Source organism: Aedes albopictus, chromosome 3 (assembly GCF_035046485.1).
Source record: "Aedes albopictus strain Foshan chromosome 3, AalbF5, whole genome shotgun sequence".
NCBI classification, from domain to species: Eukaryota; Metazoa; Arthropoda; class Insecta; order Diptera; family Culicidae; genus Aedes; species Aedes albopictus.
Genome location: NC_085138.1, coordinates 230,186,073 through 230,204,372, shown reverse-complemented (window position 1 = coordinate 230,204,372; position 18,300 = coordinate 230,186,073). Strand labels below are relative to the sequence as shown.

General features: G+C 41.6%; 1 protein-coding gene across 1 annotated transcript; it reads right to left on the bottom strand.

Moving 5' to 3' along the window:
* Positions 1 to 2,275: 2,275 nt before the first annotated feature.
* LOC134291518 (uncharacterized) lies at positions 2,276 to 3,603 on the bottom strand (the record flags this gene model as incomplete). Its single annotated transcript, XM_062859382.1, is given in 2 exon segments — positions 2,276 to 2,821; positions 3,405 to 3,603. A coding segment is annotated over 1 exon segment (281 nt), but the record flags the coding sequence as incomplete, so codon positions are not given.
* Positions 3,604 to 18,300: the final 14,697 nt, after the last annotated feature.

Genomic DNA, 18,300 nt, shown 5'->3' with positions numbered 1-18,300 from the left:
TCAAAGTCTCATTTATCTATTGTAAGCACAATGTATTCAACGCTCACTCTTCACTTGATTATAGTAATGGCAAGAGAAGTGTCACACAAATATTCCTATTATAATGATTTATAATAATAAGGAACATAATAATTGTAAAAATAACGTTTGATGAATCGCGTTGGTCACAAATTCATGTAGACCGGTGTAAATTCCAATGTGCAAAAATCAATCTGAATCGATTGGAAACGAGCCAACGTTCCACCAAACGTTATCACCATTATGCTTTGATCGCGTAGCGTTATGGAAGAGACTGTTTTGGATAAACACATAATCCAGCGCGGAACAAACCGCGCGTAGTAAACGATTAGTCCAGAGCACATATTTATAAACAAATCATTTGCTTTCGACTTCCCTGATGCTACTACGGTTATGCTTGGCAATGGCACTCTAGCGCAAGATCAATGTCAATTATTAAGCGTATGATACGCAGATCGCATACATTCAGAATATTTTAGGGAATGAACGGTCAAGTTATATTGAATGAAAACGTTTTCATATTCAGGATCAATCATGATCTTTACTACGCGTTTTCATATTCAGGTTCATTCATGATCCTTATGATGCAATAATTCTAGATGTGTGGTAGTACAGAAATTAGATCGATTCATGTAGGCATCTCCGGTAATACGCATGCGTGAGATGAATTATGCGATCGGATTTGATATTGCGCTCTCAGATAAAGACTTGCCACTTATACATAAGCACTATGATTAAGCAATATTGTGAAACCCTATTAAACCAAACAAGCACCGCTAGGATTACAATTGTATGCAACTATCCATGCTCACCACCAAGAGTTAATCCAGGAAAACTCTAATGTATTGCAGAGGCTTAATTGCTGAAAAGATTCTCAACTCGGCAAAATTAATTGTAAGCAAGATTTGCTTGGAAGGTTTATAGCAAGATTATATGTATGCAAGTTAGAATCTCGATCGATCATGGCAAATTAATGATGTGAAAAGGATGAGCATACTTTATGGATGGCACATATACAAATGGAATAGTTTTCCACAGGATCAGGAAAAAACATGTTAAAAAGAGAATGCGAAAATGTCTGGAGAGGTCTGGACGAGGGTATATAAGGAGACCCCGTTTCATGAATAAAGCATTCGCGGTAGATTCTAGTACGAGTCAAGTCAGACTCTTTGTTTTGAAATATCCGAAACCACCTAATTCTCTTCGGGTAACCAGTCCCTTTTGGAGGAGAATTTTGTTTTAGAACTAGCCACAGAGTGGATCTCTTCGGGTAACCAGCCCCTTTTGGAAGAGAAGTTCAACCTTAATCCTCTTCGGGTAACCAGTCCCTTTTGGAGGAGGATTAACCCATCAGGGAACAATCAGTGAAGCTCTTCGGGTAGCCAGTCCCTTTTGGAGGAGGCCACTGACCTTGATGGTTATTGTCGTGAGAGTTTTTGAGGTACGGAAATTCTGTATCTGCTCGACGGCAATAAAGAGGAAATCCTTCGCTTCCTCTAGGTTGAACACTCCCTCACACCCGTTGTGGTATGGTCTATGAGCTCTCGTTGCGCTTATGCGTTCATTCCCTCTTCTAGGGCACCCCTTCCTATTTCATCACCTTTCCCTTTCCTAATCCCGTTCCATTCCTTGTCCCATTCCCTCAGGTAAATGATGAAATAGGCTTATATGTATGGCGATGGCACAAATGTCCCAAATGGAGGATAACGTGCCTCTGGAGCCGGCCTTCTTAAAAAAAAGTTCAGTTTTTAGAGCTATGTACTGGAATGTCAATTATTTCGTTTTTCCAAATTTCATGGTGTTCAGTTCTAGGTTATCAATAAAGTCCTAAATACAAATATCCCCATTTTTCCCTAATAGAGAACTAATTTTGCAACAACTTTGCCGAAGGCAGTATTCTGTTTTATCGAATGGGTGAATTTATACAGCCGTTTCTATGTTGGGGTCACCCCTCCGGCTTCATAGGGTTAAATTTTGTACGACAGGCTATCGCATAAGTAAACTTAAAAATTACAATTTATAGCCTCCCACTCAAAAATCTATTATCTCGTATGGTTCATTTTTTGGGCGTTGGAGGGTTAAATAGTAATTTTGTCTTATTTGTGCAACAATATGTTTTACTCAAAACAACATGCAAGATAACATGTGCCAGAAGATAAATCACGCTGATCTATCGCCTAAAAGCTACTTCTAAGCTACGCCTAAAAGCTTTCTATAAATTATATAACTAATATAAATAAATATAAAAAATACTCACTTGTTCGTTATATCCAGCACGTCGGAAATTCTCAGCCTATACTTCTTGACGAAGCTCAGCCCCACGGTGGTGCGCAATATCAGCTTGTTCAGAAACTCGGTTAGCGCCACAAAGTAGACGAAGCCCAAACTGATCAGTAATGCGCCCCGCTGGACCGTGATTCGATCCGATGGTTTCAGCTCCCACAGGCTGGCACAGGCCAGCCCAAAAGATCCCAACGAGTAGAGCAACGGAAAGATGCATCCCCGGGGATCGGTTTTGATTGCTCCTCCTCCACTCATGGCGATGCGATTTCTCCTCCTGGCGCCGCCGACACGTCTGTTCTTTACGTTGGCTGTAGGTATGGGTCGAAAAAGTTGACGATGCCCGATAAGCCGCTGCTCTAGATTAGATGTTGCGTCGTTGTTTTTCTCTTGACTGTTTCGTTTTTTTTTTTTCGCGTAGACTATCTAATTAAGTCGGTAGGTACTTTGTAGGCCCTGCTTCGGATTCAGTCATGCGTTAAGCAGCAGCAGCAGCTCTCTTGCACTTCAGCAGGCGGGGTTTCTGCAAAGGTGATTGATAGAAATCGCTTTAATTAATGTTTTGATGCCATCTAACTAGATCACACATAGGGTCAGATCACGAAATATAAGTAGGCCTAGACTGCCTTTATCTATAAAACATCAACTTCACTCAATGGATTAATATAGATTAAATGCGGGGTGCCTACCTTTGAAATAGGTCATTTGTTACACAATTCCTTTATTTGTTCTTGAATTTGGACTTTGAACTTTCGTGATTGTTAGCTAGGCATCTAGATGCCTATCTAATCGTCATATTGCAATCTATCACAAACTAGAATCGGCCATAAAAGATGGCCATGGATTGAAACCTTGTGACTCTCGGCTTTCGACCACCCATAACATCATATACAACAAAAATTGCCGAAAAGATACACATATCAGACATTATCCAGTTTGTCTTGGAAAACAAAAGCTTATCACATTTCCATACAATATGTTACGCAACTAAAATGACCCATATTTTACCAGGCTATTCTTGGGTCATTCATAATATTGCATCCCGTAGTAAACACCCACTTAAAATGTATCATCTTTTTGTGCGGAAAAATAACATTTACACTTACCCGCGGATGCAAAACTCGATCAGAACATTTTGCGCTGCTGAACGATGGTGCAAACTACAGTAATGATAAGAAAAAATTGCGCTTTGCGACTAAAAAAATCCACTAATCCAAAGCGCTCTCGACTTTTGCTGATGTTTTTCACACCACCCCCAGGTAGACAAACTGCATCACCGTTGTTGCGCTCGGCGCTCGCTCTGTCGCCGTTTGCGGAAAATTCTCAGAGATGTGAGGCGATTTTGACAACTGTTACAAGCGTTATTCTACACGGAGAAAGAAACTACACGGAAAAATATTATAACCCAAAGAATAAGTTTTAAAAACTCAAATTTGGCTAAACTGCTTAAAGATTTAACTCAAAGTTGGGTTGTTTTCTCCCTCGCCCCACCGCAATGTTGTCGAAAACAAAGAGAGAAGCACCGACGCATCCGCTGCTCTTCCGTGGAAGAAGCCAAATTTGGGTTTTCTTGAGTTAACCCAAATTTGCGTCATTTGAGGCCTCCGTTGGGTGAAAATAACTTACCACTGGGTTAATTTTTTTGCCGCTCTCAAACGAGAACTACTCACTCACCACTTTCGCTGTTTAACGCAAATTTGAGTAATTCTACGGAAGACCGGGATTGCGTCAAAACAACCTAAATTTGGGTTGATTTGTAGTTCCGTGTATAGAAAAAATCCAACGGGGTTGCGGTGGTTTCGACTAAAGTGTCTCGAGTATACCAAAGTGGCGAATCCTGGTCGTTTTGACAGGTCTCCTGCTCGATTGGAACTATGGGGATGACAGCAAATCGGCTGTTCCAATTTTGACGTTTCTCCTCTTTGTTATTCCAGACTCGTTAGTTTCGACTATTAATAGACACTATAGTAGACGCTATAATATTATGGTTTTGGTTGAAATACGAACACTCAGTAATAAAAGTATACACGGAATTACTATTATTGCTGGTTGCTTTGAAAGATGGATTTTTGATGCACTTCATCTATCACACTATTTTTGTGCTCCAGCACGGTTGCCGATATCAATTTTATAAATTACACATTTTATGATCTTTTTCTACAAGAGAAATGCATAAACCTGTATGTATCGAGTAAGTATTTAGTAGTAGGTATAATCATTGACGGTATAACGAACAGACACCACTTGTGTACGACAACCGTTCTGTCGATCGGGAGTCGAGTCAGTCTATGTTCAGACGCGGCGTCTATCGGACACCAAGGAAGCACGGGCATCAAAGCACATCTACGGTCAAAGGTCTGGTTTCCCGGCATGGATAAAATGATTGAACAAACTGTGAGAAGCTGCAAACCATGTCAAATGACTGGACTTCCCGATAAACCAAATCCAATCACACGACGCATACCGACAGAGCCGTGGCAAGACCTTGCGATGGACTTCAAAAAAGGATTGCCTTCAGGAGAATCTCTACTCGTTGTAGTGTGTTATACCAGCAGGTTCATCCAAATCGAACCGATGTCTCCAGCAACGTCACAAAAAGTTATAAGAGCATTGCTAAAGATGTTTGCATCATTCGGGATTCCTCGTTCTATTACAGCAGACAATGGTCTTCAGTTTCGATCATCAGAGCTCAAACAATTTTGTGCGAGTTTCGGTATACATTTAAACCTATCTACGCCGTATTGGCCGGAACCAAGGGGGAGACGCTGAGCACATCTTTACTTGTGCCAATTATTTTCAGTGTGCCAACGGGTATTCAATTGTGCCTCAGTGTGCCCCGAAGTGCCACTGCTTGATGATTCAGATTTTGCTTGGCAACTACCAAGACAACCAACTGTTTGTTTTTATTTTGCAGGTCAAATGCACATGGTTGCCTAGTTTTTTCACCCAAACTCAAGTGTCAAAATTGTGCCTCAGAGTGCCTCGGTGTGCCACACAGCGTATAAGACGGTGTGCTTGGCACCTCTTGGCACAATGTTCCAAGCGACTAGCCCCTTGGCCGGAACAAAACGGGGCCGTAGAACGACAAATGAGGAATTTGGGACGTCGAATTAAGATCAGCACCATCCAGGAATCAGATTGGAAATCAGATCTCTTGGAATATATTCTCATGTACCATTCTACACCACAAGAAACAACAGGTATCTCTCCAGGCCGAATGATGTTTGGAAGAGAATTGAGGAACAAAATTCCTTCCATCCACAAAAACCAAAGTTTGTTTTTGGAGGAATCAAGGGATCGCGATATGATGCTGAAAGAGAAAAACAGGATAAGAGCGGACTCAACTAGACGTGCTACACCACACACGATTCAGGTAGGAGATACAGTGATCATGAAAAATTTGAAGCAGGGATCGCTACAGCCTACTTTCACTTCCGAAGAGTTCATGGTCACTGAAATAAAAGGTGGGGAGATAACTGTAAGATCAGCAGATTCTGGTAAGACATACAAGAGAAATAGTACACATTTCAAAGTATTGAAAAAGGGGGTAGAGTGTAGAGAGGTAGAGGAATCTATGTTACACATTTCAGAAGAAGAAGGTTCGGAAACACAAGAAACAAGTGAGGTACTCGGAAATCAAGGTACTGCTAGACAACGACGATCAGTTCAAGTGCCAGGAAGATTCAAAGATTTTGTATTGGAATAGTTCTAAAGTAAAAGAGTCTGTGACTACACATGTAAGGGTGATTCACAAAAAAAATTATATATAAGAGATATACAAATACAAATAAGACAGTTCATATTCAACTCGTGTATGGCACATCCGAAATTATTTGAAGCTAACCAATTACTTTAAGTTGGGAGAGATGTATCGAGTAAGTATTTAGTAGTAGGTATAATCATTGACGGTATAACGAACAGACACCACTTGTGTACGACAACCGTTCTGTCGATCGGGAGTCGAGTCAGTCTATGTTCAGACGCGGCGTCTATCGGCCACCGGGCGCGACTCGTGAGAGTGAAATCGTATTGGTCGATACACTGTATAACTGGCCACCCGGTCATGACTCTGGGTGAGAAAAAAGAAAGAAAGCCAAATGCGTGGGTTGTCAGATGGATGAGAATCAAAACAAAATCGAGAAAGAATCAGGCGAAACACACACCACGTGCTTATTTGTGACATTTCTCGACGTCAAAATGCTGTCAGAGAGCGCGGTTGCACTTATCGTCACACTTTTCAACCGTCACACTTTCATACTGTGCAGTTCGATTTAGTGGGAACTGTGCAATATTTATGCATTTTGTATCCGCATCTCTCTCACTCTCTTTCTGTTTTCATGCTATCTAGTGCTTCTTCTGGGTTGACGAAACAGTTCTCTTCAACCCAGGCTAAACGGCAGATAGCATGAAAACAGAAAGAGAGTGACAGAGATGCGGATACAAAATGCATAAATAATAGTAATTCCGTGTATACTTTTATTTCTGAGTGAAGTGACCGAACGTGCGAAAATTGATTTTTAACCTACTTAGAAATGTCGCAACTCAATTTGGATTAGTGCATATTGTTGCTCTTAATAAGCTTAATGATGCGCAACAGAAAAAATAGATTCAAATTTATTGTCTATCCGGTTGGAATCAAGACCGACATTCAATCAAAAATTGCTATTTTCTTGGTCCACAAGTGTCGCAACTGTTTCGCATCTAGTGCGCTGTGTTGCTGACAACAACGGGAAGGATGCGCACTACATTTGACATGATTAAAAAACGTCGCGAGTTGGGTCGCGTCGCGACTTGATTGTGCGAAGTCCGGTTTGGTGGCGGCCCGACAATACTTCGCTGCTGCAACTTCGCATGTGCTTCTAGCGACGACTTCGATTTGGTGGTGCGACGATAATATAGGAATCTATAGATTCCATAGACTCGCGGAGACATGGTTGAGTAATACGATTTTAGTGTGTTTTGTCGTGAATTTAGAGTGTATCGAGCGAATATGACGTCACGCAATCCATTGTCGCTATTGAAATCGTGACATCATGCTCGTTTGGCTGCACGAACTGACAGTTCGTTTGGCTACAGTTGTCTTCGTCTCCGCGAGATTATGGAATCTATAGTGTCTGTGATGCTCTCCACCTGGCCGTAATCCGCCGGATTCCGGAATACCGAAATCCTCCGAACCGAGCTTACCGTTTCACAATACACTTCGAATCCTGTTCAATCCTGTGGTATCTGCTCTTCCGGCTACTTCGTTAATGTTCTCCCCGCTCAGATAGTGCACTGACAGATCCTACACTCTCAAACCCAAAATACTCATTTTTAGGAGTTTGTCAACCTTAGTGTCAAGGTGAATGAATGTTATAATTACAGGTCACCACATCTCCCCTTTTCTACGGATTTGAAATATTTGACTGTTTATAATAATCTAACTTCAGACTAGATTGTCGTTACTTCGGCTAATCATTTTTAACCAAAATCCTAAATACAAAATCATTTATGAGATTCACTCTTATCAAATGCAAGTTTGCAAAATAATAAAAACTGTTCTTATCCTTTGGAGTTTTTCTGATTTAATACTCCGACCAAATGAATCCAATAGACCATTCCCGTCTGACCTTACCCCTCTTTTTTATATTTTTCTTCGAAAGACAATCGTTTTTGCTGATTATTACCGTTTTTAGATTTTTTTTATATGCTCTCCTGATTTTCATACAAATTTTCAAAAACTGAGATATTCACCACATTTTGAAATAAAAATCACCATGCGAAGTAATTTTTGGCTGATTTTGGCAACCCTGACATGGTGATCTACTTTTTTCACCTCAGAAAATTAGCTGCATCTGGGAGCCCTGCTCATGTTTACTTTCAGAATTGTCAAACAGCCATCAGCCATCAGAAATTCCTTTAAATGCAGCAGTAAATATCGAAAATACTAACCCAACTGGTTCCAAATGAATCTGCGGCAAGCGTGTACTACGGAATCCTCAATGCGACCACCCGAGCGCCGACTGGATTAGATTGTGCCTTCATTGCCGCTGAAATGCGCCAAATTTACCGGCTGTATCGGACGGGGAAGTTGGTTTTAATAGGTTCTAACATGATCGGGATCGAACAGCAGATGGTGATATGGATTCAAAAGAGAAAACTGGAAATTAAGGATAACCAATCACAGAAGAATCGAACTGGACTTTCGCAAGGTATAAAATAATCTACGTGACTCTTCGTATGGTCCTGACGGGCCATCGAGCTAGAATTTGCCGACAAACAGTCTAAATTGGTGAACTGAAGACCGCTACTACACCTACGATGGTAATCAAGGCTTTTTTCCGGAGCCAGAACTGCTGCCACTGTCGGCGACGACCTAGGTCGAACTGCGGAGGATATGGCGGAAGTGATTTCATGAACACACATCAAAGTATGACGGGAGAATTTTATTGATGCTCCTCCATGGATACATATTGAAGAAAACATCCGGACGGGTTACTATTCCGTTGGAGTCGAATCTGTACTGCACCTGGAAATAGTACATTAAAATCGCATGTGCAAAAAGGTAGATGGCCAAGTATCTCGGTGATCTCCGAGTACGTTAGGGGCTGTCCTTGTCCATCAATTACGTTTGGGTTTATGGGAGGAGGGGGGTTTGGAAAATCTTACGAGCCATACAAAAATGTTTGGGCTCTCATACACAAAATCTTACAAGGGGGGTGGGGGTGTCGAAAAATTGTCCAATTTCCTTAACGTAATAAATGGACAGCCCCTTAGCCATCAATTCGAATTTAGCTCGTTGAACTGCCAGTGCGAGATGGGGTCAAGGTTTGTCTAATATGACCTGCAGTGGAAGAACGGTATGAATTTATTAATGATATTTACGAGCTAGTATGGTAAGTGGGGGCAGGATGGGTCACCTAAGAAATGGATCCCTATAACATTCTGAATATAAATAGCATTTCTCTGTTTTCTATCACGACTTCCAGATACACTAGTCAGCTATGATATAAGGGTATCGAAAGGTCATACAGTTTGAAACCTGCTTATTGACAAACAATTGTCAAAACATGACCCATCTTGCCCCACCTCATTTGTACGGGGGCAAGATGGGTCAGCTATCAGAAATTCGATTTTTCTCCAACAAAAAATACTAGATCTTCTATTTTTTCTCTATACATCTAAGCTTCACATACGTACAGATTACATGAAAGAAGTGTTGAAACAAATCGGTAGATTATTCTCAGAAATAGAATATTTTTATTCAGGTAGCCATAAAAAACTTAGAAAACTTATATTTTTTGTAGAAAAATATTAAAAATATGTTCACAAATTTTCAGCGCTCTAGTCGCTTCGATAATGTAGGTCACATAATAGCCTTTCTATGAAAAATAAAACATTTTTAAAAACTATGCAAACATACCGAAAAATTAGGGTGACCCATCTTGCCCCGTCTACACATTACACGTAGTAAAGGAATGTATAGCATAAGGAGTATAACGAAAAAATATTTTATTTTTTTTCTGCGTAAGAAACGTAAAGAATTTTAAAAACAATATATCACTTTTTTGTGTATCCACGTCGTTCATCTGGGAAAATTATAGAAAGATTCAAAAAATAAATAGTACGGTTGAAAACGGTACTGACCCATCTTGCCCCCACATACCATATTTATTATACCTTATAGGTAGAAGGAGAAACAGTGACGGTAACGACAAACGAGGTCGTGCAACAGTCGATTGTAATAAAACAAAGGCATTGACATAGTTATAGCAATTTTGGCCTTGTCGCCTACACCATCGGAAGTTCGCCCAGAGTTGGTGTCTCCATACTGGCATGTGGCCAAGTCGATCGAGTATTTTTTGAGTGGCTTCCGGTTAACCGGGTGTACTTGTGATCCGTCGTCAGCGCCACGTTGCGACCGGGGGAATTTCGACGACTCATAACCGGTACCATGAGGTCAAGTACCGAGGTCGATTCGTAGAATCAGGGTGACAGTTGACATCCTTGATGACATCTGGTATTCTGGGGTCCGGTGATCAACTACTGATGCAATATCGCATTCGTTTTGGTATAGCCTTCGGCGTCAATGGAAGTTCTATGAGAATCGGCACTTAGATACCGACGTGTTAGATGCCGCGGTTGATCCAGCGGTTTCGGTTCCCCGATGACGACCCGAAACCGATGATACCTTCCAGGTACTTGATCTAGGCCACTCCGACGCATGGTGCTATGAGATTACACTTCGTTCAATGTTGTAGTCGCCGTGACTGTCTAGGTCGTCGTAGCCAATGCGCGATTCTTCAGTCACCATGCCGTTGCAAGCCCAAAAACCTGCTGTCAGTTCGTCCGTTTGTACTCATGATTTCCAGGTACATATATATCAGGTCTCCTAGGATGGTGCTGAGCACTACATGTCGATTCCGGTAGTGCTGATGTTCCATACAATTTCTGAAAGATTGAAGCAGAAATGGTGAGGACATGATGTGCATCTATATGTTGATTACAGTTCTCAGGTTACAGTAAGGGTTTTGCTACCGGATAAACCCGAATAAGTAGGTAATTGCGCGCAGAACACGAATCCGAGCGGTCACCTGAACTGATGAGAGTAACTTACCGGCGGGCGTTTGTACCGTTTTGTTGTTGGCTGAGGCTGGAGGCGTTTTCATTGCTGCCGCCGCGGCGACTATTCGGTTTGCTAGTCCTCCATATTATAGCAAATTAAAAAAAAACCGTCGGGATCGTCTGCGAGTGGGCGTCGGAATGACAGCAACAGAATTGCTTGTAGCTAGTCGATCGTGTAGCAAATAGGACGCGTGTAACTAGCCAGATGTATCGGATGATATTCATTTATTTTCTAAGAATAAGGCCGATGCAAATATTATTTTTCTTTTATGTCCGAGACCTCTCATCGGGTACGAGGGGGGGGACAAAAATAAATAAGGAACAAACAAAAAAAACTATTCAAACATTTTAAATTTTACCAACTATTGAAAAAATATTTTTCAACTATTGAAAAATAGTTGTTTGTAAACATTTTTTCTATTGAAAATGAAGTCATGGGACGCCATGTTTTTTTTTTCGCCCCTTCAATATTTTGGGATTTTTGAAGGGGGGGGTGACATAAAACAAATTAAATATTTGCATCGGCCTAAAAAATGGAAAGAAAAGTATTTAACTTTAGCTGATTATTCTTAACTTACTTTCTTCATCAGCTCCTTTATGTCGACAGCGTTACATCTTTGAGAGTAACCGCTCCAATCCAAACCGTGATTCGATAGGGTGACGCTGCTGCTGTTCAGGCTGATATGGTCGTCTTGTCGGATTTTAGCATTGCACTATGTGGCAGTTCGTTTGGCCATCTAGACTGTTCTCGGGTTCGATTCGAACTATCGCAGCTCGTGTGTTGGATTCCCTTAGCTGTTAGGGCATATAGACCGCTGGTTGGTGTCGTGCAGTTGCACGTCAACTGTTCGATCACTATCTTCTCATGTCGACGGTGCTGTTTTTCGTCATGCGGATTACTCTTCCGGGCTAACGACTGGACTACTCCACGATTGCTTCCGTTGGTTTCTTGAACCTGCGCGAATCGAGGCAAAAATGCTGGCCTTTGCTGCTGCTTGCAGTAAATACTTTTTCACACACACTGAACTCTTGGATTACACGCCGGAATCGGATAAAAGGTCAACGGCGAGACCGGCTTGGCTTCGCAACATGCTCCGGTTTGTTGGTTCAAAAAAAAAGCGGATCAGCGAATCTTCGGAACCGATTTGTATACACACATTTGACCGATTATCAAATCAGAGCAAAACGATTGCGTAAGAACAGCGCCACCTCGGTCAAAAAGGATCCTACCGAATCAGACCAATGACTGGCATTCCTGGTGTCTGTCAGTTCATATAAACTCCTTATGCATTCAGGGTTGGACTACACTGGTTTAAACACTTTTGTCGGCCCTCTCCGGTCGGTCCCATCAACTTTCGTCATCTATTTATCGTGTTATCTCGACACGACAGCACCAACACCTTAAGCGGGCCACTCAGCGAAATCAGCTTCCGATTTGGGAAAAAATACCCCCGTGGCCTCGATATTTAGAACCACAAACTCATAAATGAGATTGTGATAGAACTGTTCCGCCTTCGGTTGCGTCAGATGAACCTGCTTCCTGGTTACACCAGCATACCGATCGCTTTTATTAGCCGCTCCACCATCCCATAGGTACCGGGTTCTTCGAGCGGTGGCAACGCTCATCTTGATTACTCCGCTTGCATGGTTGGATTGCTGATTGGCGACGAACGTTGAATGCAATTTCGACATTTACCTAAATATTCAGGTTCTCGATGTGCTGCTCTCAGATCCGAAAAACTGGGCCAACGGAAACCCAACCGAACACGATTAAACGTTGCAATTCCCCCGTCGATTTTTTTTTTCGATGCGAAACTGATTCAAAACAAAACAAACGTTTGACAGTTTGCTGATTAGAAACTCACCACATCGCTGTGGTCGAGGCATAGAGGAAATTGGGGTGCAACGGAAATTGGGGTGAAATAAATAATAGGAGATAGTAGAGCTAAAGTGCTACTTCGCAGGTTTTTCGCTATTTTTCAATAATTAGAGGCGTCAAAACATATGGGTTCCTTGGGAAACTTTGCTCTATAAATTGGCGGAAAGCCGTTGAACGCATAAAAAAATTTGACGGGAATGGTCTATTCTAAAATTTATGACCCTCAACTTTATTACTTTTCGCGTCACGATACTGTTTTTCAACCATATCTGCGTCCTTTTTTCAACAAAGATATCTTCTATTTATTTTTAAATGGACTTGATGGTCTAGTGGCTACCGCTTCTGATTCGTATACAGAAGTTCTGGGTTCAATCACTGGTCCGTCCCTTTCCTCATACTTTGTATCGTGTACTTTCTCTCTTTCTCTTCTCTACATATACAGCACATGTATATTTTTAAATCCATAGCCATCGCTAGAACAGAAACGGGTTGGAAAAGCCATTTCGCTTCCTTCCAACTTTCACAAATGTATCTGTTTGTTCAAAACACATGGAATTATCAATTCTTCACATTACACAAACTCACACCTTTGTAATAGTGTCATGTTCTCTTGTGCCTCCGCCATGGCAGGACGGCAGAATATTCAACCGTCGTTTTATTTCAATTATTCCGGAAACACCGAAAGAGGTCCGCCCGTGCGCGATCAGTATCATATAACGCCTACAAGTTGTCAACCAAACGATCTGTGCTGCTTCTCCTTCAGAGTAAAAGTGACTCATAAATCTCACATCCTACCCCACTAACAATTACCCTATCCGTGCTGGTTATGGGGACTCCGAATGATCTCGGTCTCTAATAGCAACAATTATCACACTCTACTATTCTTTTTCCTTCCCAACTGACTGTGAAACCTGACCGACTGCTTAAATTGCACTTTTAGAAATAGTGGAGCCAGCCCCTTATATCATAGGTTCCCAAACTTTCAGGTCGCGCGACCCCCTTTTGCCAGCAGCCCTAGTTTTCGCGACCCCCCCATAGAAATTGCCTCATTTGTTGTCTGTTACAGTAAAATATTTTACTGTCCCTCGCGACCCCCTGAATTAAGACCGGCGACCCCCCTGGGGGGTCGCGACCCACAGTTTGGGAAACCATGCCTTATATAGTTGGATCTCAGTACAATTCATAACTGTTCAGATCAATCACGGAGGAGCAACTATTGACATGTACAGTCAATCTAAGCTAAGCTATCTGTTTTCTATTTGTTTTCCTAACTTTTATCTGAACTATACTCCATAAACAACACGATGATTCATATGGAATACTTCATCACCTTAGCATGCCGAGTCGAGACATTTTCCACTGTCATCGGAGATCAAATGCCCACGCCACTGATTCTCTCTATCAATCCATGTAGTAGGTTTGCCCATCGTACCGAGTGCAGGCTTCTAGCTCTGACACTACAGCCACAGTTATTGTTTCGTTCAATTTCAACGTAAGTTATGTTCACACTGCGCTTTGTTTTTCTCCAAATTTCTTCGACTGAAACTAACCATAATGTCTTGTCAACAAAATCATACTACAGCTGTTTTTTTATTAGTTTCCACCGTCTTTCCGTTTCTGTCAGGCCCGCCTACGCGGCTGCATCAGCGCCTCCTAATATCCGTGTTCCATCTAAACAAATCCGGGAAAACCAACATTGGTGCAATATGCTTTCATAACACGAAGCTTTAAAGATAAATATAGCGGCTTTTTGTCTGTGGAACCAGTATTTCGTTTAATAACCCTCCTAAAACTAAGCCACACAATGCATTGGCCATTCAATTCAGAAATCTCTCCAAAAGCAAAACAGTGCATTTTCCCCAGCCGTTCTTATTGGTTAGTCTCTGGGATCTTTTCCCCTCTAAAGGACCTACTGTTTCAATAACTTCAGTCTCCAGGACTTTCTTTCCCTTTCCTATAACGCTCTCCGGGAGCAGAGCTGTGCCTTGCACCAGCTTTTCCTGTACGGTCTCCGGGACCAATTTCTCATACCAATTAGTCTATGGTGCCATGCACCAGCCTATTAAGTACGGTCTCCGGGACCAGTTTATCGTTTTCATCACGCTCTCCAGGAGCATCACTGCGTAATCTGCCAGCCTCGTTTACATCCGTTACTACCGATTACGAGGTTTCACTACTTCGCTTCCCTGTAATCGCAATAAATTCTGGGAACAACACTCCATCACTCTATCAGAATTACCGAGATGAATCTGTTAATTTTCCATATCCACACAATCACTTTTCAGAAGCCAGAAATCATCCCTTTTCAACAACAAAAACACTCCGCCACTGTCTAGGCCACCGATTGTAGCTCCATCCTTCACGTCGATTCAATCGTTGGGGAAATAACAAATTGTTCTTCTTTCCAAATCGAATCCCATCCCTGTCGCCACTGTGATGCTCTCCACCTGGCCGTAATCCGCCGGATTCCGGAATACCGAAATCCTCCGAACCGAGCTTACCGTTTCACAATACACTTCGAATCCTGTTCAATCCTGTGGCTGTGGTATCTGCTCTTCCGGCTACTTCGTTAATGTTCTCCCCGCTCAGATAGTGCACTGACAGATCCTACACTCTCAAACCCTAAATACTCATTTTTAGGAGTTTGTCAACCTTAGTGTCAAGGTGAATGAATGTTATAATTACAGGTCACCACAGTGTCTATAGTTTCGACCGCCGCAGTCGTTCCGCAAACGTCAAAAGTGCTCGGTGCACGCTAAAAAGCTCTCACTCACTTGGTTGCCATAAAATTCAAAAATAATGAAAATTGTTTCATTTATGGTTTTTGTAATCACAATTGCTGCCACAATATGTAACTTATTTTTAAACTATATTAGGTGTAGTTTCAGCACTTTTGTATGCAGCTGAACGCCATTAAACATAATTTAGATTTTCAGCTATTTCAGGCCAAACATTGCAATAGGTCCTATCTGCATTTGAGAGGCTCTCTTTGTTCACTTTCTCTTTCAATTATTGCAAAATAATGGTACACTTTTCAACTATTTTTGCAGTACAAATCAAAAGACGATTGTTTGGACCATCGTTCAATGCAAGGAGACAATCATAATACAAATAAACATCTGAGATATTAACGAAAGAGAGGGAAACCAAAGAGAGCCTCTCTTCTGCTGCAGTGTGCAGCAGTTTGACGTTTGCGGAACAGGTTTTCTTTGTCTTCTTCACTCCGCCAGGTTGGATGATTTCTCTGGATAAGCAATAAATGTAACCTAGTACAAAAAAAAAAGATAGGCTCTTTTCACATAGTTTGATAGAACTGGAAATTGACTGAAATGATCACTTTTTTGCTTGCTTTTTTGTTTTTGTTTCGAACATAAACAAGGACTGTAACTATATTTCAACGGGAGAATCCTTCACCAATTTCTACCGGAAGTTTACCAGTAGCTCCATCCAGTAAATCCTTCAGTGATTTATACTAGAAAACTGTATGGTGATTACATTTGAGGTAACCACCAGCAATGTTTTCGGAAAAATAGGAATCCTTTTTTGAAATTCAGTGGTAGATCGTTCCCAGGAATCGTCCAGCAATTCTTTCCGAAGAATCTTCCAGCAGTTCGTTACGCCTTAAGCTTTTAATTCCTAGAAAGTTTGAGCCTCCAGCTTCCAGAGAACCCATCTGTCATTGCCTCCGGCCAACCCACCAGCAATTTCTTCCAGATAACCACGATCCGGAGAAATTTTGAATGAACTCCCGCAGGACTTTCCGAAAGGAATTCTGCGAGAATTCACGAAATAAACTTCGGAGGAATTCGCCCAATGCAACTTATATGAAACTGACGAAGAGATTCTCAGCCCGTAACCCCGCAATGAGTTTCCGGCAAAAATTTTATATTATGGAAAAAAAATATATGAGCAGCTTTTAGGGTAATCTGCTATGTGATGCGCAAACTGTTTGTAATAATCGGAATCTCCACCGATACTCCATTTACAGTCGCATCTTCCAGCTATCCTTACCGATTATCCTTCAGTAATTCCAGCGGCGTCATGGTCGCATTTTTTTCCGCAGTCAAGTTCGCAGATTGTGAACAATCCTCGGTACTCACTTTGCGTAATTTATGTTTAGTCCCTTACTGTCAGAGCTGTCAGATCAGTGTAACACGCTAAATAAAATTTACACGAAAGGCAATTTACACGGAAAAAAATACACGGTTATGAATATTTATTGGGTACCGGACTGGTCACCGAAAATTTGATCGTTTTCTTTGGTACATCGAGGTTTTGAAATTAGTCTATGGTAATTCCTTCCAAACAACCTTATTGTTCACTAACCCTCCATCGAGCCCTCCATCAATTCATTCCAGAAAATCCGACAACCCGCTGGATATTCCTTCCGGAAAAAATTTCAGTAAACATTTCTTATGATGAATTTTACAACAATGAGCTCCGGAATACCTCCTGTAGTTCTTCAGCGATTTCTTCCCGGAAATCCTTCAGCTCGAGCTTCAGCTATACATTGTGCGAATGCTTCTGTTCGGCAAATCCCCCAACAATGCCTTCCGTAGAAACCTCCAGTAGTTTTCTAGAAAATTTGCCATCAGAACCGCCGTGGAACCCCACTTAATCCTCCATTAATTCCTTCCGGGGATTCCATTTGCCATTTCTTTCAGGCAATCCACCAGCAATTCCTTCCAACCAAGATGCGGAGAAAAAAAACTTTCGATTGACTTCCCGAAAAATCCTCCACAAGAAGTCACGATAGAAATCCCGGAGTTATTCCCAATGCAACTCCCGAAGTAGCTCCACAAGAAACGGAAACAGTTCTCACCCAAGTTCTCACCCTGGAACCCCGAAATGAGTGTCAAAATCTCTGATAGGAAAGGGGACGTTCAAAAATTAAGTCCAACATTTTGGGGAGGGGGGGGGGGGGGGTCTAGGAAAGTGTGACAGTACATGTATAAGGTATAGGGAAATAGCGTGACAGAGGGGGGAGGGGGGTCTACAAATCTCGAAAAACGATGGACGTAATAAATGAACCTTCCCAAACCTTTATTGAAATCTCGAGAAAAATATTTGTAGGAGCCCTTGCATTCCTCAGTTCCCGAAAATATGTCCGGAATGGTTCCTGGGCTCATCATTATCCAGGTTTATCTATTCAAAATCTATAAACAACCTTTGGATCAGTATGGTATGCGTTGCGCAGTTTGTGTTTAAAATTAAAAAAAGATCCTTGATTCCGATAGAAGAAGTTCTGACCAAGGTTCTGGCTTTCGATAGCAGTTACAGGATTCCAGGAAATAAATCCAGTGCACAGTAGCAATGCAGTTACCCGTTGGCACACTGAAAATAATTGGTAAAGATGTGCTCAGCGACTTTCCATTGTGATAAAGCGATCATAACATGTATGATTCCACAAAAATTTTGTTCGAGAAAAATGGCATTTTTGAATGGTAACGATACTTAACAACCCATTCGGTCTATCATCGAAACACCGAAAATGATAACTGCTATAATGAATACGATAT